Here is a 21,453-nt window from a genome sequence, read left to right as displayed (position 1 = left end):
CTCCCTGTCCGTCACCAACTCCCGGAGTTCACCCAAACTCATATCCATTCAGTTGGTGATGCCATCCAACCATCTCATCCTCTGTCGTCCCCTTCTCCTCCCGCCTTCAATCTTTCCCAGCATCAGGGTCTTTTCAAATGAGTCAGCTCTTCAGATCAGGTGGCCAAAGTATTGGAGTTTCAGCTTCAGCATTAGTCCTTCCAATGAACACTCAGGACTGATCTCCTTACAGTCCAAGGGACTCTCAAGGGTCTTCTCCAACACCACAGTTCAAAAGCATCAATTCTTCAGTACTCAGCTTTCTTTATAGTCCAACTCTCTCATCCATACATGACCACTGGTAAAACCATAACCTTGACTAGATGGACCTTTGTTAGCAAAATAATGTCTCTGCTTTTTAATATGCTGTCTAGGTTGGTCATAACTTACCTTCCAAGGAGTAAGCGTCTTTTAATTTCATGGCTGCAGTCACCATCTACAGTGATTTTCAAGTCCAAAAAAATAAAGTCAGCCACTGTTTCCACTGTTTCCCCATCTATTTGCCATGAAGTGATGGAACCGGATGCCGTGATAGTTCTCTGAATGTTTTTAAGCCAACTTTTTCACTCTCCTCCTTCACTTTCATCAAGACTCTCTTTAGTTCTTCATTTTCTGCCATAAGGGTGGTGACATCTGCATATCTGAGGTTATTGATATTTCTCCTGGCAATCTTGATTCCAGCTTGTACTTCTTCCAGCCCAGCGTTTCTCATGATGTACTCTGCATATAAGTTAAATAACCAGGGTGACAATATACAGCCTTGACATACTCCTTTTCTTATTTGGAACCAGTCTGTTGTTCCATGTCCAGTTCTAAACTGTTGCTCCCTGACCTGCATACAGGTTTCTCAAGAGGCAGGTCAGGTGGTCTGGTATAGAATTTGCACAATTTATTTGATCCACAGTTTATTTATTGCACAGAATTTGATCCACACAGTCAAAGGCTTTGGCATAATCAATAAAGCAGAAATAGATGTTTTTCTGGAACTCTCTTGCTTTTTCAGTGATGCTGAAATTTGGATGTTGACAATTTGATCTCTGGTTCCTCTGCCTTTTCTAAAACCAGCTTGAACATCTGGAATTTCACAGTTCACACATTGCTGAAGCCTGGCTTGGAGAATTTTGAGCATCACTTTACTAGCGTGTGCTAAGTCGCTTCAGTCGTGTCCGACTCTGTGTGACCCCACAGACGGCAGCCCACCAAGCTCCCCCGTCCCTGGGATTCTCCAGGCAAGAACACTGGAGTGGGTTGCCATTTCCTTCTCCAATGCAGGAAAGGAAAAGTGAAAGTGAAGTCGCTCAGTCATGTCCAACTCTTAGTGACCCCATGGACTGCAGCCTACCAGGCTTCTCCGTCCATGGGATTTTCCAGGCGAGAGTACTAGCGTGTGAGATGAGTGCAATTGTGCGGTAGTTTGAGCATTCTTTGGCATAGCCTTTCTTTGGGATTGGAATGAAAACTGACATTTTCCAGTCCTGTGGCCACTGCTGAGTTTTCCAAATTTGCTGACATATTGAGTGCAGCACTTTCACAGCATCATCTTTCAGGATTTGAAACAGCTCAACTGGAATTCCATCACCTCCACTATCTTTGTTCATAGTAATGCTTCCTAAGCCCCACTTGACTTCACATTCCAGAATGTCTGGCTCTAGGTGAGTGATCACACCATTGTGATTATCTGGGTCATGAAGACATTTTTTGTACAGTTCTTCTGTGTATTTTTGCCACCTCTTCTTAATATCTTCTGCTTCTGTTAGGTCCACACCATTTCTGTCCTTTATTGGGCCCATCTTCGCATGAAATGTTCCCTTGGTATCTCTAATTTTTTTGAAGAGATCTCTAGTCTTTCCCATTCTGTTGTTTTCCTCTATTTCTTTGCACTGATTGCTGAGGAAGGCTTTCTTATCTCTCCTTGCTATTCTTTGGAACTCTGCATTCAAATGGGTATATCTTTCCTTTCCTCCTTTGCTTTTTGCTTCTCTTCTTTTCACAGCTATTTGTAAGGCCTCCTCAGACAGCCATTTTGTTTTTTTGCATTTCTTTTCCATGGGGATGGTCTTGATCTGTCTCCTGTACAATGTAACAAACCTCCATCCATAATTTATCAGGCATTCTGTCTATCAGATCTAGTCCCTCAAATCTATTTCTTACTTCCACTGTATAATCATAAGGGACTTAAGTCATACCTGAATGGTCTAGTGGCTTTTCCCTACTTTCTTCAATTTAAGTCTGAATTTGGCAATAAAAAATTCATGATCTGAACCACAGTCAGCTCCCGGTCTTGTTTTTGCTGACTGTATAGAGCTTCTCCATCTTTGACTGCAAAGAATATAATCAATCTGATTTCGGTGTTGGCCATCTGGTGATGTCATGTGTAGAATCTTCTCTTGTGTTGTTGGAAGACAATGTTTGCTATGACCAATGTGTTCTCTTGGCAAAACTCTATTAGCCTTTGCTCTGCTTCATTCCGTGCTCCAAGGCCAAATTTGCCTGTTATTCCAGGTGTTTCTTGACTTCCTGCTTTTGCATTCCAGTCCCCTATAATGAAAAGGACATCTTTTTTGAGTGTTAGTTCTAGAAGGTCTTGTAGGCCTTCATAGAACCGTTCAACTTCAGCTGCTTCAGCGTTACTATCTGGGGCACAGACTTGGATTACCGTGATATTGAATGGTTTGCCTTGGAAACAAACAGAGATCATTCTGTTGCTTTTGAGATTGCATCCAAGTACTGGATTTTCGGACTCTTTTGTTGACTATGAGGGCTCCACCATTTCTTCTATGGGAATCCTGCCCACAGTAGTAGATATAATGGTCATTTGAGTTAAATTCACCCATTCCAGTCCATCTTAGTTCACTGATTCCTAGAATGTCAACGTTCACTCTTGCCATCTCCTGTTTGACCACTTCCAATTTGCCTTGATTCATGGACCTAACATTCCAGGTTCCTATGCAATATTGCTGTTTACAGCATCGGACCTTGTTCTATCACCGGTCACATCCACAACTGGGTGTTGTTTTTGCTTTGGCTGCATCCCTTCACCCTTTATGGAGTGATTTCTCCACTGATCTCCAGGGGCATGCTGGGCACCTCCCGACCTGGGGAGACCATCTTTCGGTGTCCTCTCTCTTTGCCTTTTCGTTCCGTCGGGTTTACCCTTTCACTACTCATCTTCTCTTTGTCCCCTCTAGTGTTTGCTTTTCAAGTCCCCCTTTCCTGCCTTCTCTTGGCTTTTTGGAATTTTTTTTTAGTACTCTGTCATATCTGTTAGTACTCTAACTGTGAATCTTCTCATGTTTTTTTAGTGGCAACTGTGGGCATTATAATATACACAGCTAATTCCACAGAGTCCACACAGAGTTAATATCTTATCTCCTCAAGAGAAACACGGAAACCTTATCACATGGGTCCTCTCACCCTTGCCTTCCATCACGCTGTAGCTGTCATATGTATTCATCTATTAGAGGTATATTAAGAACCCCACCAAGCAGTGTTATCTTTGCTTTCAACAGTCACATATACAGGAAATGAGAAAAACATGCCATTACATTTACCTAGATATTTACCACTTTGTTCTTCCTTTACTGTTGAATTTCCAGGTTGCCCCCAAGAATTATTTCCTCTCTGCCTGAAGAACGAGCTTTATCGTTCCTTTAAAGAAGGTCTACAGGCGACACATTCTTTCACTGTTCCTTCCTCTCAGAATGACTGTTTTGCTTTCACTCCTGAAGAATATACCCAGCAGATTTCGACGTTGGCTCTTCTCATCTCTCAGAACTATCAATCTTAGACCATATTGGCTTCTGATACGAAATCTGAAATCTTTCAAACCATTTTTCCTCTGCATGTAACCTGGTCTTTTTATCTGGATGCTTTCAATTTTTTCCCACTGATTCCATTTTGACTGTGATCTGTGTAGACATGGTGGAGAAGGCAATGGCACCCCACTCCAGTGCTCTTGCCTGGAAAATCCCACGGGCAGAGGAGCCTGCTAGGCTGCAGTCCATGGGGTCACACAGTCGGACACGACTGAGCAAATTCACTTTCACTTTTCACTTTCATGCTTTGGAGAAGGAAATGGCAACCCACTCCAGTGTTCTTGCCTGGAGAATCCCAGGGACGGGGGAGCCTGGTGGGCTGCCGTCTATGGGGTCACACAGAGTCAGACATGACTGAAGCGACTTAGTAGCAGCAGCAGCAACAGTGTGGACATGGTTTTAAATTTTTTTTCACTACTGATTTGAATATGATTGTGATGTTTGGGCATTGTTTTTGAAGGTTATCTGATGAGCATCTTGGACGTGTAAATTTATGACTTTCATCAAATCTGTAAAATGGTATTTACTTCCTCAAAATTATTTTTCTTCATTGCTATCGTTCCCCTTTTCCTGGGAGATCAATGACTGTCTCAGAGATCCCGGGTCTGTGTTCATTTTTGAAAGTCGTTTTTCGCCTCCAACCTGTGTTCTCCCCCTGTGCCCAGAGAAAGAATCCACAGAATCAGAAGAAGGCTCTGCAGGGTAAGAAGGGGCGCCGAGGAGGCAGCAAGGACGCAGAGGCCCCGAAGACGGCCATCGAGAAGAGACGGCGCTGAACTACAGGAGCGAGTCAGTCAGCGCAGCGGAGAAGAGAAGCCACCACGCAGGTGCTTTACGCTAAAGACGCTGGTCAGAATTCCAAGCATCTCCCACGCGTCTCCCTCCCCTGGGGTCGTCCTGTTTCTGACTGCGCCTCCAGGCGACCGAGGCAGGCAGGGGAGCACCTTCGGTCCCCCGCCTCCCGCACTTCCCACCCGACCGCCAGGTCCACAGCGCTGCGCCGCGGGCGCCCTTCCAGGTCCACAGCGCTGCGCCGCGGGAGCCCTTCCGAACGGGGTCCCGGACCGGTCCCCAGACGCCCTGGCCGTGTGGTCGCATCAGCCTCCCTCCTGGTCCTCCAGCCCAGGCCCCGCCCCTGACTCCCGCTCGCTCTCACCACCTCCACAAGGACTCTTCCCACCACCGTGTCAGGTCTGAGCCTGCCCCGCTCAGAATCCTTTCAACAGTTTCCACCTTCAGACACGTGGGCCAGGTGCGCCGCCCCATAGTCCAGGCTGTGGCAGGTCGGCCCCACTACCCAGCGCCCCCTCCGGACCGAACTCGGCACCCACGCACACAGACCTCCTCAACAGCTCTGTGCCCCCACGGGACGCCCCCTCAGCCAGTCTCAACAGGGCCCAGTCCCTCCCAACCTGCTGACCCAGAAGCCTTCCCTTCTCATTCCACTGTAAATATGTGAAGTCACTCAGTTGCGTTCGACTCTGCAACCCCATGGACTGTAGCCCGCCAGGTTCCTCTGTCCAAGGATTTTCCAGGCAAGGATACTGGAGTCGGTTGCCATTTCCTTCTCCAGGGGATCTTCATGACCCAGGGATCGAACCTGGGTCCCCTCACTGCAGGTAGACTTTACCGTCTGAGCTACCAGGGAAGCCCAGTGTAAATATATTTCGAGTTATACGTTCAGGTAAGGTTTATCCATGTGAACGACTTTAAACACTGGTCAACAAGCCATCCAGGAGCCAGATCAATGTTGGTGTTTTACTGTGAATGGGGTTCATTATCAATAGAGACTTCCTGCATTACACTCTCCACATGGTGGTAATCTTTCTAAACTACAAATCAACTCATACTGTCTGCTGCTGAAAACCTTCCTACTACTTTAAAGATAAAACCCAAAACACTTACATGGCACTCGAGACCCAGCGTGGCGACGCCCCTGCCTTTGCCCCCATTGCTCTCATTCTAAGAGCAGCTCAGGGTCTGTCTGGTTCCGACGCTACCACCTCCGCCGCCACCGTCCCGAGCTAGTAGTGCCTGCTTGTTCACCCATCAGACACACCGCCCAGCCAGGACCCAGGCTTCACGCCGTCTACCTGTTAGATACTCATGGCTCCCTGTTTTCTTCCAACTCCTAACAGTCTCCCAAGAGTTAGCGGAATTGTTTGCCATGTAAACGTTTGCCATGTCTGTTTTTATTCATCTGAGCCCCACAAGTCCAGGGAAGGAATTTGCTGACATCACCAAGCAAAGTCCAGCTCTGTCACCATAAGAATATAGTCATTGCCCAACAAATACTGACGAACTGGACTAGCTGACAGAAGAAAGGAACAAAGTTTGCAGAAGCTCAGAAAAGGGAAGCTACTTGCCCAAGAGCACACAACGCCTGTGGGAGGCAGAGTGAGAACCGGGACAGTCAGATGGCCCCAGGGCCTGCCCCGCTCCCTGCAGCCTCGCACTCTGGGACGTGAGGCCACTCTCTGGATCCGGACTTAGCACAAGCAAGAGGCGGAACAGGCAGAGTGGCGAGGGTGGGGGGAGGTGTGTGCGGGTGGGTGTCGGTAAGTCTGATCTGGTCAGAAAGGCCCCCAGAGACCACGGTTGCCTCAGCCCCACCCTCCAGGGAGAGTGGAGGCTCAGGAGGAACCCGAGATGCGAGCCACTGAGCCTGGACCTTCACACCCGATGCGTCTGTCTGGCCTGCGGGCTCTGAGGTCTCTGTAAGTCACCTGCTCTGCTGGGGACCATGAGAGGCAGCGCCATGACCCTGACCTTCACCGCCCTACTCTGCATCGGTGAACTTCGCGGAAGAGAGGGGGTGGGAACTGCTCTCCTCCCACATCTGGTCCCTGAGAGGCCCCAGGATGCAGGAGGCTCGGTGGGGACAGTTCCTTGGGGGAGAGGGGAATGTCCTCAGCCCGGATCTGACTCCAGCCCTCAGGGCGCAGAGCAGACCTGGAGCGTCCAGGACGTGTGGTGGGCGGGTGTTCACAGGGAACTCTCTTCCAGGGCTGTGCTGGGGCCCATGGGACCAGGGACAACCAGGTGAGCCCCCAGACCTCCTGCTTCCACCCACCACCCTGGTCACTGGGGAGCACAGTGGGTCGGGGCCGCTGGTGGTCCATCTGGGAGGGGCCTGGGTGACAGCTGGGGAACCTGGAGGAGAAGGGAGCTGTGACTCCTCAGGTCTGATTCCTTTCCAGAGGTTCTCCCCAAACCCTCCATCTGGGCCGACCCAGGCACCATGGTCACCCAGGGGAGCCCCGTGACCATATGGTGTCAGGGGTCTCTGCCGGTGGATGTCTACCATCTGTATAAAGAGAAGAGCTCTGTATCCTGGAAGGCTAAGGCCCCACAGGGCTCCAGGAACAAGGCCTGGTTCCACTTTGAATCCTCGAGCTCAAGTGAGGCCGGGCAGTATCAGTGTGCATATCAGAGCAGGAATCTTTGGTCAGATTGGAGCGACCCCCTGCCCCTGGTGGTGACAGGTAAGAGGAAGGGTGGGTCCCTCCCACCGTGGGGGCCTCCTCACGGCAGAGGAGCAGAGTGTGGGCTCGGGGGCCCCTGCCCTCCCAGCCCACACCTGGGGTCACAGGGTGGAGGTCCCCCTTTAACACAGCCCTTCGCCCCCAGGAGTGTACAGGGCGCCCTCCCTGTCCGCCCAGCCCAGCCCTGTGGTGGCCGCAGGAGACAGTGTGTCCCTCACGTGCAGTTCACAGTATGCAGCGGGCACTCTGCACCTGCTGAAGGAGGGAGGCGCTGACCTGCTCCGATACAAGACCTCGAGTAACTATGGGAACCAGGGACGGGAACAGGCTGTGTTCTTTGTGGGCCCCGTGACCACCTCCCATGGGGGGACCTACAGATGCTATGATGCTCCCAGCGCCCAGCCCTATGTGTGGTCGAGCCCCAGTGACCCTCTGCATCTCCAGGTCACAGGTGAGGCCCCCAGGCTCCTCTGTTTCTTGGACAGACCCCTGACCTAAGCCTTGTGCCCATGAGCCCTGGGGGAGACGGGGGCAGGGACACTGGGCTCCTGGGTCAGGACGTGGGCGGGAGCCTGGGGAGGGACAGGGAAGCTCTCTCTGCAGCCCCGGGAGCAGCGTGGATGTGCAGCCGCGTGCCTCCATGTCCTGCTTGCAGGCCTGTCCAGGGCACCCTCCCTGTTCGCCCAGCCCAGCTCACTCGTGCTCCCCGGAGACAACCTGACCCTCCAGTGTCGCTCAGAGGCCGGCTTTGGCAGCTTCGCTCTGACCAAGGATGAGGGGCTCAGCCCTCCCCTCCATCTAGAAGGGCAGCAGAGCCCCGACTTCCCCCTGGGCCGTGTGAGCCACGCCCACGGGGGCCGGTACAGATGTTACAGAGGACACAACTCCTACACGTGGTCAGCCCCCAGCACCCCCCTGGACATCCTGATCGCGGGTGAGGCGCCCCTGTCCTGGCCCAGGTCCCGACTGTCTGCTCAGGGCGCTGGACCAGGCTTGGCCCTGGTGGTGACGGGTCCGGGGAGAGGGTCCTGGGGCAGAGGCCCAGGTGGGGCAGGGGTCCAGGGGGGAGCATGAAAACAGGAGTGAGAGGCACGGAGATTAAGGAGACCCACACAGACGGCCGAGAGGAGCTGGGCGGGCTCACGGGGAGGCCCTCGGCTCAGGGTCCGGGTGTGGGGAGGGGCTCTCTGCTCATCACCCCACCCTCCCCCAGGAGCTGGGCGGGCTCACGGGGAGGCCCTCGGCTCAGGGTCCGGGTGTGGGGAGGGGCTCTCTGCTCATCACCCCATCCTCCCCCAGGAATGCACAGGAAACCCTCCCTCTCCGCCCGCCCGGGGGCCTCAGTGCCCCGGGGAGAGAACGTGACCCTGCAGTGTCGCTCTGAGGTCCAGTCAGACACCTTCCATCTGTCCAAGGAGGGGTCACTCGCTCCTCCCCTGCACCTTCGTCTGCAGGACCCGGCTCCACCTGTTCAGGCCAACTTCACCCTGCGTGCTGTGAGCTCGGCCCACAGTGGGAGCTACAGGTGCTACAGCTCACGCAGCACCGCCCCCCACCTGCTGTCCCTCCCCAGCGACCCCCTGGAGCTCCTGGTCTCAGGTGAGGCCCCACCCTGGTCCTGTGTCCTCCGGGTCAGGACAGGGCCCTGTCCCCAGGGGATCTCTGGGCTGAGGTGGGAGTGGGGGGTCACAGAAGGCGGGGATCAACTCTGAGGAGGCCGGAAAGAGCCAGAGGCCTCCCTTCCCTGCCCATCCTCGCCCTCATCCCGGGCATCCAGACCCCTCCTGATGATGGAGCAGAGCTAGAGAGGCCTCAGGGCCTCAAGGCCAGCGCCCCTGGTCCCACCCTCCTCAGGGCCAACCAGCAGGACTCAAGGCCAGCGCCCCGGTCCCCACCCTCCTCTGGTCTCCAGTCCTCGTGGCCCCTCGCCCAGAGAGCAGCACAAGAGAGGGGCTAGCAGAGCCCGCAGCTCGCAAGGGAGCGAGCGGACAGGCCCTGGCACAGCTGGTGTCCCGGGGGACTGCGGGGGCTCCCGGGCATGAGATGTAGATGAAGGTGGGAGGCCATGCAGAGGGAGTTGCTGGGGCCCAGCTGGGGGAGGGCAGCAGGGCTGACACAGCGGGAAGCAGGCCGCAGCTCATCTCCACCCTGACCCCCAGGAAGCCCCAGGAATCAGCTCCTCCCTGCCTTGGAATCAGGCCCGGGTGAGTCAGGCTCTCTGCGGGGCGGTGGGGGTGGGAGCAGCTCTGTCAGGGCTCCATCACTTCCCGAGTTAATGGCCTCAGGACAGCCCCTTCTCACCGGCCTCAGCCTCGACAGGAGGGTCAGGGACGTGGCAACACTGGATGGGACAGTGTCTGAGGTCTCTGGCCCCACAAGGAGCAGCCCTGGTGCCAGGCAAAGAGCCGGACGTGGGAGTCACACGGCTCTGCTACTTCCCAACCTTGGGATCTTGGACCAGTAATGTTCCTGTCAGGGTCCAGGTCCACCCTCCACGGAGGGGGCCTCCCACCTCCTTCCTCAGCACAACAGCCCGCAGCGCAGGGCCTGCTTAGGCCTCAGGAAGGCCAGAGCCCTCCCCGCTGCCCCTCCCAGACACACACTCCCACCCACGCAGGCCCCGTAGGGGGGACAGGGAAGGGGGAGGCAGGCCTCTGCAGGGTGGGAGACAGGTCTGGCTGGGCTGGCAGAGAGCTGGGCTTGATGCACCTGTCTCTGAACTGGTGTTCTGCCTGTAAGTGAAAGCACGAAAACAAAACAAAAAGTAACTGTAAAACTTACGAGGGCGCCCACGGCCCCGGCTCCGGCCGCCCAGGCCGGTCACCAGGACCGTCGTGGCCTCTCTGAGCCTGTCTCCGCGTCTGTGAGGCGGGCGGGCTGGAGACGGACGCAGACCCCAGCGCGCGTCTGCGCCCAGAGGCGCCCCGCGAGCGGCACCCCGTCACCCAGGCGTCTGTGCTGCCCCAGGCCTCACGCGGCGCCTGAGTGTCCTCATCGGGGTCCCAGTGGCCTTCGTCCTGCTGCTCCTCGCCCTTCTCCTCCTCTTCCTCTGCCACCGGGGTCAGGACAGACGCCGGAAGTCGGGTGAGTAGGGAACGGGGTGACCGGGCCCCTGGAGGCGGCGGGCTTAGGGCACCAGCCCAAGGGAAACCTAAGAAAGGGGCGCGGTCCGGTTAGAACTGCTCTAGCAGCTGCTCTCTCTTCAGAGAGAGATCTGAAGAGACTAATGTGAGTGCTCGTGCGAGCACTCTAGAGAATCCTTTGATGTTTTCAAACGTACACAACGCTTGAGAATACATGCGAGCTTTGTGTTTCATGGTTTAGAGCTCTTGGATTTTTCTAAATAATTTTTGAATTGTATTTGTTTATTGGCTGCTCTATGGGCTTTCTCTGGTTGCGGCGAGCTGGGGCTTCTCTCTGGTTGCGGGGCTCGGGCTTCTCTCTGGTTGCAGGGCTCGGGCTTCTCTTGCAGCGGCTCCTGGGCTCTCGCGTTTCAGCTCCAGAGGCTCCCAGGCTCCAGAGCACAAGCTCAGTAGTTGGGGCGCACGGGCTTGATGGCTCCGTGGAATGTGGAATCCCCCCAGACCAGGGATCGAACCCGTCCCCTGAGTCGGCAAGCGGATTCTTTACCACTGAGCCACCAGGGAAGCCCTTCTCTTGAGTTCTTCAGGGAGGAGGGAAGGGATGATAATTTTTCCAGCCTGGAGACCCTTGCAGATCTTCCTGTAACCCTAGAGAAGGGCCCTGGGGGGAGGCTGGAGGCTGACTCCCATCTTCCTGCAGCGGCCGCAGCATCAGTGCTTGAGGACAGACGCCAACAGACGAGGTGAGACCTCTCCCACAGACTCGCACCCCACGCCTGCCCGGGGCTCCCTCACCGCCCCAACACTGCTCAGCCCGACCTCTCCCACAGACTCGCACCCCACGCCTGCCCGGGGCTCCCTCACCGCCCCAACACTGCTCTCTCCTCCCCAGCTCCAGCCCGGCTGCTGACACTCAGGAGGAGAGCTTGTACCGTAAGGGGAAGGGGACGCTGTCCTGGGGGCAGAGTGGGTGGGCAGTGCACGCCAGGGATCGGCTGGCAGTGGGTCTGGACTTGGGAGGAGAGAGCTCGAGTCTGACGCTGGGTGGCATGGGAGGTGTGAGGGGGTCTAAGCAGGAGCTGGGCCCCCCTCGTCCTGTCCCCACCAGGTGCCGTCACGGAAGATGCACGGCCGGGGCACGGCAGAGCGCGGGACAGTCAGGTGAGACCCCGCCTCCTCACTCATGCACGGAGGGCAGAGGACACTGACCCCCAGGCGAGGCGGCCCCTTCCGCGAGCACCTGCTCCCTGGGCTGCCACGCCCCACACCCAGCTCCTCCGACTGGTACGCTGTTGAACACTCAGGTTGAGCTGGCAGGGCTGAACGGTCTGTGCCCCCGCAAAGGGGCTACACGCAAGCCCTGGGCCTGGAGACAGGGCCAGAGGGGGGTGCCTTCTAACATCCAGAGGATTCTGAGATCCTCGCTCAGCCCTCAGCCATCTGTCCCCGGTCAGTCTGTTCACTGCAGGGAGGACCAGCTCCCGTGGCCACCCTGGTGACCCCCTAACTCTCCTGCAGGGCGCAGTGGGGCCTAACTGTCCCTCCGTGAGGATGGCCACACCCAATTCCCATCTCCAGCCCCGACCTCCCCCAGCATCACTTAGCGACCCCTCACAACTTGCTTCACTTCCCTCCTTCCTGAGGGTCGAAGCTACAGGGAATGAAGGAGGGCGGGGTTCAGAGACCACCCCTCACCGTCTCTAGCAGAGCTCTACAGGAGCGAATCCTTACCTCCCAGGCCCCCAGGCTTTGCCCACCTCACACCCCTGCCCTCTCTCTACACCCCCCCAAAGGCTGCCACATCTGAAGCCCCCCAGGATGTGACCTATGCCCAACTGGACCACTCGAGTATCAGACAGGGAGCGACTGCACCCTCCAACCGGCAGTCAGGGGAGCACCCAGCAGAGCCCAGCGTGTATGCAGCTCTCGCCTTGCACTAGCCCAGGATGACCCAGACCCCACCTCCAGGGACCCCAGGAGCTCAGTTCAACCCCAGCCAGCCTGGAGGCCTGACACCAGCAGCTCCAGGACCTCCCGAAGGTAGGCTAGGCTACATGTACTCTTCTGCTCGCTTCACAGCGACTTGGCAAATCCTGAGCTGTAACCCGGAGAATGGCCGCTGAACTCACAGCAGAGCCCCAAGCCCCCAGAGCAGGACTTGGGTGCCGCATGCCTGCAGCTGTTGGGGTTGCTCAATCCCCTATTTCTCATTTTCTGAGAACAAGCTCCTTCCTGCCCCAGGCAGAAAAGGGAAGCCTGCCTCCCTCCTGACCATGAAGTCTTCAGAACCCCCAAACACGGGGGTGGGGTGGCAGCAGTGTTCCCCCTTCCTGTCTGGGAAATGACCCCGTCCCTGAGAAATGTTTTTGGCTGTTGAGTGCTTATCGGGAAGCACGGGCTTAGTCCCTCCAGCAGGGACTGACCGTGAGCCCAAAACGCAGCAGTGCAAGGCAGCCTCACGGGGGCCGCCAGGGCAGTTCCTGGCTGAGAATCTCCTCTGCCCGCATTGTGGGTCCCCTGAAGTGCAATGGAGTGATGTGTAGACAAGTCTGTCAGGACACAGTAAAGCCAGGCCTACGGGGAACGAGGACCACCATCCAGCAACGGCTCCACGGACGGAACAAAGCTCGGCTGGCTCTCAAGCACGAGTGGAAAGCAGCTCGAGGTGGCGGCCCCCACTGCTGCTACAGAAGGGACGGGTGTCGGAGCAGGGAAGGAGACACAGCAGTAAAGACCAGTTGCACAGTGTCGATATCCTGCTTTATTATCTCAGGCACACTAGCCGCTGCGCCAGCCCAGGGCACTGCCCGGGCTCAATCCTCCTCCTCGTCGTCGCCGGCTCCGGCACCACCCTGGCCCTTCTTGGCGTTCTTCCTCTTCACGCGGCCCGGGCGGCCCCCGCCGTACGGGGAGCGCAGGGAGAAGTCGATGTGCTTCTGGGAGTCCAGGCGCACGATGAAGGACGGGATGTTCACCACCTGCTTGCGGACCCTGGCGGGGAGCAGTGGGTGAGGGCCAGGCCGCGCCGGCAGGGCGCTCCAGGGGCAGAGCGCACTCCTGGTCCTCGGGGCGCCCCTGTGTCCTGGACACTCGCTCAGGGAGCAGTGGGTGAGGGCCAGGCTGCGGCCAGCAGGGCGCTCCAGGGGCAGAGCGCACTCCTGGTCCTCGGGGCGCCCCTGTGTCCTGGACACTCGCTCAGGGAGCAGTGGGTGAGGGCCAGGCCGCGACCGGCAGGGCGCTCCAGGGGCAGAGCGCACTCCTGGTCCTCGGGGCGCCCCTGTGTCCTGGACACTCGCTCACCTCTCACGGAGGGCAGGGGAATCCAGGCCCAGAATGAACGCAGGGGTGGCAGCACATTAACACTGAGGCCTGCTTCTCAAACACTGAAGTGTGCCAGACAGTTCTGAACTGCGTGCCTCTCACTGAGCTTTAGTCTCCATCAGGGGTCCTCTCACTGTCTCTGAAGCGGCCCCACGAGGACCGGGGTGGATTCATTTCAGACAAGCAACATGAAAGGTGCCTGTCTGTGAATCATGGGGGCTCCAGAGAGGTTAGCAGCCCGCTCACTACACAGCCCCCGTAACCGGGGCCCTATCTCCATAGGGTAAACTGAGCACCCAGACAGAGACCCATCTGGCCTCTGCTCTTCACCATGGCAGCTGCCAGCAGAGTGCACTGTGTGACCACAAAGGCCCAACCCACCCAGGTCAGCTGGGCTCCAGTGACGGCTCTCCACGGGACACCAAGAGCCGTTACCTGTCCAGCTCCCGGCATGCCTGCTGGGGCCTTCGCAAGGTGTACGGCTGCAGCCGCAGTGACCCTTGCGCAGGGCTCTGGGGGTGAGGCTGCCCCCAGCTCCCCATGAGCTATCTGCAGGGATCATTCTGTCCCCTGAGGGTGAGCTCACACCTTCATCACCTCCGAGGGCTGCACAGAAGACAGGGGCAGTGGATTCAGCCAGGGCGTCCTTCAGGGGCAGCATGGGGGGCTCCGGAGCCCCAAGGCCGTACCTGATGTGGCGCTGGCGGATGAGCACGCGGGCATGGTGGATGGACTTGGCCAGGCCCAGCTTGAAGACCTGGGTCTGCAGGCGTCTCTCCAAGAAATCCTCGATCTTCAGGCCCAGGATGTAATCCAGCTTCATCTTGCCCTCGTCCAGCACCCCGATACGGACAAGCCGCCGCAACAGGGCATTACCTAGTGAGGGGGCACAGAAGCCTGTCTAAGCCTTCCAGTTCAAATCCGGCACCTCCACACCACGGCAGTGAGACCCAGCAGGAATGAAGAACTAGTTCTGATACAGGACTCAACACGCTACTGCATGAGCTGCTGTGACCAATGAAATCCTCACTACCCAGAGGCAGACAACCCACAACTCGTCTGAACAAGGGAGGGCCCTCCAGAGCTCTTCCGTTCCGTTCCGTTCAGTCGTGTCCGACTCTTTGGGACCCCATGGACTGTAGCCTATCAGGCTTCTCCATCCATGGGATTCTCCAGGCAAGAATACTGGAGTGGGTTACCATTTCCTTCTCCAGGGGATCTTCCCGACCCAGGGATTGAACCCGGGTCTCCCGCATTGGAGGCAGATGCTTTAATCTCTGAGCCACCAGGGAAGCCCTTCCAGAGCTCTTAGAAGAGTGCAAGTTTATGCGCTGCTGCCCCTCCACTAGTCCTCCGGTAACACAGCACAGGGGCTGCGAGCTAACACGCTGGAGTCCAAAAAGCCCTACCAATCAAATGCGCTCAAACCACCTCCCTCATCTGACACTGGAACAGCATCAGTACCTATCTGTTAGGACTGGAAGAGACTTGTCATCCATTTGGTCACTGAGATTTTCATCTTATCACTAAAAAGATGGTGAGGATAACCTCAGTGCCTGGTAAAGTAAACAAGCGGGTGTCAGCTTCTACCTGGCACCCAACAACTCCAGGTTCAGGAGGCCTTGCCTGTGGTCATCCAAAGTTCCACTCAGGAGAGCTCCTGGGACACTGCTGGCTTGCACTCCCTGGGCTGGTTACCATCACAGAGGCTTATCATTTATTAGCGCCTAAAAGCACCATTACCCCTAGACAAAGCCTGAAGGAAAGCTGGCTGACTTTGTGAGGAGTCTTCCTAGCAGATTAGGAGCCAAGGAGAATCTAAACGGAGAAATATACTATACCTTTTCCAACACCCCAGGTACTAATTCACACTGAATAAATACTGAACACAAGTCAAGGATATTCTCCCATTTACAACTGCATAAAAATTTTAGTGAAAAAAAAAAAAATTTTAGTGAAAAGCCTGCACAATGAAAACTGCAAGACACTAATCAAAGAAATTAAAGACACAAACAGAAAGAAATTCAGTGCTCATGGACTGGAACAGGAGTTAAAAAAACGCCCATACTATCTACAGCAAAATACAGATTCAAGGCAATCCCTATAAAAATTCCAATGCCATTTTTCACAGAAGAAGAACAAGCAATCCTAAAATCTTTATGGAACCAGAAAAGACCCTGAATAGCTAAAGCCAATCTTGAGGAAAAACAAAGCTGTAAAAAAGAAAAAAGACAAAAACAAAAAATAAAGAGAGAAAAAAAACCCCACAAAGTTGTATACATTAGTTACAGTAATCAAAATAGTATGACACTGGCATAAATACAGATCAAGGTAATAGAACAGAGCCCAGAAATGAACCCATATATATAAACAGTCAATTAATTTACAACAAAGGAGCCAGGAATATTCAATGCGGAAAGAAAACTCTCTCAACAATGGTGTCTGGAAAACTGGAGTCACACGCAAGAACAAGACTGAAGCCCTATCGTATCCTGTACACAAGCGTTAACTCAAAATCATGAATTCCCAGGAGGTCCAGCAGTGAGGACTCCGGAATTGGACATGACTTAGCGACTAAGCAACAACTGGGAATGAAGATCCCTTAAGCTGTACAGCAGGAGGAAAAACAAACTCAAAATGGATTAAAGACATGAATGTAAGACCTGAAACCATGAAACTCTTAGGAGAAAACAGAGGCAGCAACCTCCCTGACCTAAGTCTTGGAGATGATTGTTTGGATCTGATTCTAAAGTAAAGGTAACAAAAGCAAAAATCAACAAGTTGGACCACATCAAACTAAAAAGCTTCTGCAGAGCATAACAAAATGAAAAAAAACCTACAGGACGGGAGAAAATATTTACAAATCACATATCTAATAAAGGGTTAACACCCAAAATATATAATGAAATCATACAACAACAGCAAAAACAACAAAAACACTTCAACTGAAAAATTGGAAGATGATCTGATGATAACGAGACTTACTGTGAAGGTCATTTCACAACATCCAATTCTGTTCTGTACTAATAATGTCAAATTATAAATTATACAATTTAAAAATTGAACATAGTAATCAAATATTATTACAAAACATATCCAAAGGTAAACAAAAGTGAGTTTGGAATTATCTACCAGTTTGGACACTTCATGTCTTTTTGACCTTACATTAGAAAATAGACAGCTGACAATAACTCAACCTGTATTACTTCAAAGATATATTTCACTTACTATTAACCCACCTATATCCTTTAATAGTGGGGAGGGCTATCAATACAGGAAAAATCTTACTGGATATGAGGACAAAAATAAAACTGATAAACTTGCAGTCTTCAACAACAGGAGTGTGTCCAACTACTAAAAATTGATAAATGGTTTTCATTTGGCCAAAAGAATTAACAATCAGAATCAGCCAAATCACAGTTTAAAAAAAAAACAAACCACTGGATGCCAGTGGGCACCTCAATGGCCAAGGGGCCCTTGTCTCTATGGCATGAGGCAAGCATTTAAGTGCCTTAGTTTCTAATATGATGTGTTAGTCACTCAGTTGTGTCCAGCTCTTTGCCAGGTCCCTCTGTCCATGGCATTCTCCATAAGAATAGGCTGGAGTGGGTTGTCATTCCTGGCCCAGGAATCAAACTCCCACTAAGGTGTGAGTCTTATCTGACAAGAAGAGTTACTGGGGTCATTTCGCTCAGGCACTCACAGGTATCAACTCTCACCTCACACCAGCACAGGTTAAAGAATCTGCCTGCAGTGGAGGAGACCCAGGTTTGGTCTTTACCCTGTGCTGGTGTGAAGTGAGAGTTGATACCTGTGAGTGCCCGAGCGAAATGACCCAGTAACTCTTGTCAGATCAGACACGCCTTAGCGGGAAAGGCTGGACCTCAAACAAGGCCAAGCTGCAGCAGTAAGCAAACACCTCAGAGCTCCCAGGCTCCTCCTTGCCATCCCAGCAATCTAGCTTCACTCACTGTGGATTACCTGCTGCCGCTGTCCCCTTGCAACTTCCCCCTGGAAAACCAAGTAATCCCTGGACACCCGCTGCTCAACCCTGCCCTGTGCCATCTCTTTGTCACGCGACTGCTTAGCACCTAAGTTTCTCTGTGATTAACTCTTCAGCAAGTTCCCCTGAGACCAGAACAAGCTGAGGTCTGTCCCCCAAACTCTGGGACAGAGTTCCACCCAATACCAACATCCACCAGGGAGATTCCTGAATTCTCATGAGTGTCAAAGGAGCTTCTGAACTAACAAAGGTTAAAAATGAAAACCTCTCACACCCTTGGAACTGTGATAGATCAAAGTGAAGAACCTGTGTTAGTACAACACCTCTCCAAAGCTTTCTCAACCTCTACTATGGATGACCACTCATGCTTAACAGAAGTATAAGAGCACTTCCATCCTTAATCATGGTTTGGGAGAAAAATCAGACTAGCCACTCCTATTGAAAATAAAAAGCCAGCTGCCCAAGTTAGCCCAGCCCCTCCTGACTTTCACTAGAATCAAGATTTCCTAGGTCAGACCAAAAGCAGCACCGAGAGACTAACCTACAAAACGGCCAACTTCAGAGGCAACTAAACACAAAGTTTGTTTAGCTCGGACACTGTGAGCAAACTTCCTGTTGTGTAAAGTTTATCCTAATAAAAGGTGTTAACAGAAAACAGATGCAGAATCACCTACAGCCAGGCTGGCATCTGTTAGAATCACAAACTGTATATGAAGCTCTTCCACACCCAGGACACAATGTAGCACAGATACTGAGTTTACTGACTACTTGTACATTTAGGAACTGTTTCAACTTTTGGCACGTTACGTAACCATCATCTGGAAGCCTCCTTCAACTCCCAACCCTGAGCTCACACACTCTCCAGTCCCATGTATTGCGGGAAGTCTGGAATCACTTGCTCATTTGAAGACTATGATCAGTACCCCCGCCAGTCTACTTGTGCAAATTAAATAATGTACACCAAGAGCTTAGAAAAAGATATTTAGTGAGCCTTATAAAGTACCGGCTTTCTTAATATTTTCACCATCTGACAACCTAAGAGGTCCTGCTGAAATATGAGTGATATCATCCCTTCCAAAAGCCCATCAACCTCACATCTTAAAGCAAACATGTAGACCTTAAGAGTCTAAAAGATGGCAGTCTGTCAAGTATGCTGCTGCTGCTAAGTCACTTCAGTCGTGTCCGACTCTGTGTGACCCCATAGACGGAAGCCCACCAGGCTCCCCCGTCCCTGGGATTCTCCAGGCAAGAACACTGGAGTGGGTTGCCACTTCCTTCTCCAACGTGTGAAAGTGAAAAGTGAAAGTGAAGTCGCTCAGTCATGTCGGACCCAATCTGTCAAGTATACCGCACCATAATTTTTTTTTTAATTTTAAATCATACGGTATGATCTGTATTCCCTCTAAGATCACCTGGAACCGTTCTTTCCTGTGAAACCCACAGGTCCTCTATTGTTCAGACCCTGAGTAAATGTCCTTTACCACCGTGTTAAAGAAGGCAAACATACACACTCAAGTTCGAAATTTCACTGTCTAGTCCCAGTAGCAGGCAACAAGAACATAAGGAGCAATACTGTTCTGTTGAACTATGTATAGTTATAATCAGGTGTCCAATGCTTGGCATTGTTAGTTCTAATCCACTGGAAACTGATTCTCGGTGTTTGAATAAGCCAGTTATAGATAAGAAAAAAGGCAGGTACTCGGATTGAGACCTATTTTCCCATTCCAAACTCCTATTAAAGGCTGGCTCCGATCTCTTGCTCCGTATCTCGCACAACCCTAGAAGGAAGAGCAGCAGCAGCAGCTCTCCTGGGGGCTCACATACACACCTTCGAACAGACGCCGCGGGTCTTTCTCATCCAGCGTCAGCAGCTCCCGGGCAGCCTTTCGGATCTTGGCCAGCGTGAATTTGACCCTCCAGACCTCACGTTTGTTCCGGAGTCCATACTCGCCTGCAGAACGGGTGAAAAAGTTCAGTCCCATGCACTAGTGAAAAAGGATTAGTGATTTAGGGATACAAAAGAACAGCAGAAGATCCCGAAGAACACACTGGAGATTTTTAAACAGTACGAGCACGTGGGCGGCCTCACCCATGTGTCAGCTTCCCCAGTCCGGGAAACAGAAACCTAGCCTTAGCCACTCACCGATCAGCTTCAGCTCTTGGTCGAGGCGGGACTTCTCGAAGGGTCTCCGCGGGGTCACATAAGTTTTGCGACAAACCCAGCTCCGGGCGACCGGCATGCTGGCTCCGTTTGCCCGTCTGCGCCTGCGCGGGAAGGAGAGCGGCCTGCGAGGACTCGGTGGCGCCTGCGCAGTCCGAGAACCACACTATGAACCTCGCGGCGCCTAGGGAAGATATCGCGAGAACCGTCCCTGAAGAGTTTTATAACCATCATTTCTACCACTTTTTAGTTACGCTCACTTCACCTCCAACTGCTTTAGCGTACTCATTAAAGGTCGAATAGCCCGCAAGACTTTACGACCCACACCTAAAAAACAGAACACGGACGCATGACTCACCTAAGCGAACGCTCTGGAAACCAAGAAAGAGGCGCACACGCTCGCCGGTCGCGTACTTATAGCAACGTCGCCCTCTTGTGACGTCAGCACGCACAGCGCAAGTCTGCACCAATCAGAAAAGGCCTTGGCGGGCGGACAAAGCAGTCAAGAGGAAAGGTTGGGCTAGAGTGGCGTGCTAAATTGGGAGGACTGATGACGGTTTAGTGCTCCGTCTGGTGCGACGTGAGGGCTCCCCTCCGCCCTCGGGTGGTGACTTAAGTCACCACTCAGCTAACGCCTGAGTCGCGGTATAAGGTTGGAGTAGTCACCGCCACCGCCGCTAGACTTCGGCATGCTCCGTCTCTCTGAAAAGATCGCCAGAGGATTGGACATATGCGAATTCAAAGCTCCTTCCAAGATGCTCTGTTATATCCATGAATAATTTAAAAAATCATTTTTCATATCAGAATGTCTACCCAAGGCACAGCCAGAAGCCAGTCTGCCCTTTTGAACCCTTCAACAGCCCCTCTGTTCGCGAAACTTTGAGCCTAAGGGAAGAGGGGGGGAAATAATAACAAGATCATTCAGATTGCTGCTGTGAAGACAATAAATTACTGATAATGACTGAACTTCCCGGATGATTCAGTCGGTAAAGAATCCGCCTGCAGTGCGGGAGACCTGGGTTCGAAAGATCCCCTGGAGAAGGGAACCGCTACCCACTTCAGTATTCTGGCCTGGAGAATCCATGGACAGAGGAGCCTGGCAGGCTACAGTCCACGGGGTCGCAAAGAGTCAAGACAGGATTGAGCGACTAAGCACATCTCTCAATGACTGAGGGAAAATGGTATTTCAGAAAGGATGGTCAGGGAAGCCTCCTTAAGAAGGTAACTGACGAAAATTATATGTGTGTGTGTGTGTGTGTACGTAAAGGTAACTAACTTTTTTTAAAACTTGAGATCCAGTGATTAAAAGACTTTGTGCCTCTTTGTGAAAGACAGCAGTTTATATCTTGAGGTTTCCTTTGGGTTTCCAGAACGGGAAATATTCTGAAACCTCTTGCTATAAACCTGGAATAGTTTATATATATATCTCCTCTCAGATGGCCCCAGGATTATTTTCTCTAGTGCTTTTCTCTCTAATCCCATTCACACCAATGACTTTATCATGGTTAGATAGTATTTAACAAGCACTCTCAATGTCCTAGGCTTT

The 21,453-nt window shown here is 53.0% G+C and overlaps 2 protein-coding genes across 6 annotated transcripts; one reads left to right on the top strand and one right to left on the bottom strand.

The window, feature by feature from the left end:
- Positions 1 to 6,151: 6,151 nt before the first annotated feature.
- LOC129545972 (leukocyte immunoglobulin-like receptor subfamily B member 2) lies at positions 6,152 to 13,170 on the top strand. Of its 3 annotated transcripts, none has more exons than XM_088830364.1 (12): positions 6,154 to 6,646; positions 6,861 to 6,896; positions 7,055 to 7,339; positions 7,485 to 7,637; positions 7,995 to 8,273; positions 8,639 to 8,938; positions 9,499 to 9,543; positions 10,307 to 10,423; positions 11,123 to 11,165; positions 11,315 to 11,355; positions 11,531 to 11,583; positions 12,216 to 13,170. In XM_088830364.1, the coding sequence occupies exons 1-12, from the start codon at positions 6,598 to 6,600 to the stop codon at positions 12,360 to 12,362; spliced, it is 1,548 nt and encodes a 515-aa protein (XP_088686490.1). In that variant the 5' UTR covers positions 6,154 to 6,597; the 3' UTR covers positions 12,363 to 13,170. The 3 variants fall into 3 exon arrangements, with proteins under 3 accessions (XP_088686489.1, XP_088686490.1, XP_055266578.2); XM_055410603.2 differs by having other exon boundaries at positions 6,155 to 6,646; positions 7,485 to 7,790; XM_088830363.1 differs by lacking the exon at positions 9,499 to 9,543 and having other exon boundaries at positions 6,152 to 6,646; positions 7,485 to 7,790.
- On the bottom strand, positions 13,161 to 20,338 carry RPS9 (ribosomal protein S9). 3 transcript variants are annotated; one of them, XM_055410732.2, is made up of 5 exons: positions 20,266 to 20,338; positions 19,890 to 20,091; positions 19,575 to 19,697; positions 14,433 to 14,619; positions 13,161 to 13,413 (listed from the first exon to the last, which is right to left on the bottom strand). In XM_055410732.2, the coding sequence occupies exons 2-5, from the start codon at positions 19,984 to 19,986 to the stop codon at positions 13,236 to 13,238; spliced, it is 585 nt and encodes a 194-aa protein (XP_055266707.1). In that variant the 5' UTR covers positions 19,987 to 20,091; positions 20,266 to 20,338; the 3' UTR covers positions 13,161 to 13,235. The 3 variants fall into 3 exon arrangements, with proteins under 3 accessions (XP_055266707.1, XP_055266709.1, XP_055266708.1); XM_055410734.2 differs by having other exon boundaries at positions 19,890 to 20,011; positions 20,266 to 20,284; XM_055410733.2 differs by having other exon boundaries at positions 19,890 to 20,052; positions 20,266 to 20,282.
- Between the last annotated feature and the right edge of the window lie 1,115 nt (positions 20,339 to 21,453).

This window comes from Moschus berezovskii, chromosome 22, assembly GCF_049115385.1.
Source record: "Moschus berezovskii isolate FMDL1 chromosome 22, NW_MosBer_1.0, whole genome shotgun sequence".
NCBI classification, from domain to species: Eukaryota; Metazoa; Chordata; class Mammalia; order Artiodactyla; family Moschidae; genus Moschus; species Moschus berezovskii.
Note: the sequence above shows the minus strand (reverse complement) of the source record. Positions and strands in the feature narration are given on the sequence as shown.

Bases quoted from the DNA above. Each gene is read 5' to 3' on its own strand.
- RPS9 (XM_055410732.2), bottom strand. From the start codon at position 19,986: ATGCCGGTCGCCCGGAGCTGGGTTTGTCGCAAAACTTATGTGACCCCG. The intron at 14,620-19,574 runs GTGTGTATGTGA...CCCCCTCACTAG, and splicing joins CCCGCGGCGTCTGTTCGAAG to GTAATGCCCTGTTGCGGCGG. The intron at 13,414-14,432 runs GTACGGCCTTGG...GCTCCCCGCCAG, and splicing joins ATCCGCCAGCGCCACATCAG to GGTCCGCAAGCAGGTGGTGA.
- LOC129545972 (XM_055410603.2), top strand. From the start codon at position 6,598: ATGAGAGGCAGCGCCATGACCCTGACCTTCACCGCCCTACTCTGCATC. The intron at 11,166-11,314 runs GTGAGACCTCTC...TCTCCTCCCCAG, and splicing joins GACAGACGCCAACAGACGAG to CTCCAGCCCGGCTGCTGACA. The intron at 11,356-11,530 runs GTAAGGGGAAGG...TGTCCCCACCAG, and splicing joins TCAGGAGGAGAGCTTGTACC to GTGCCGTCACGGAAGATGCA.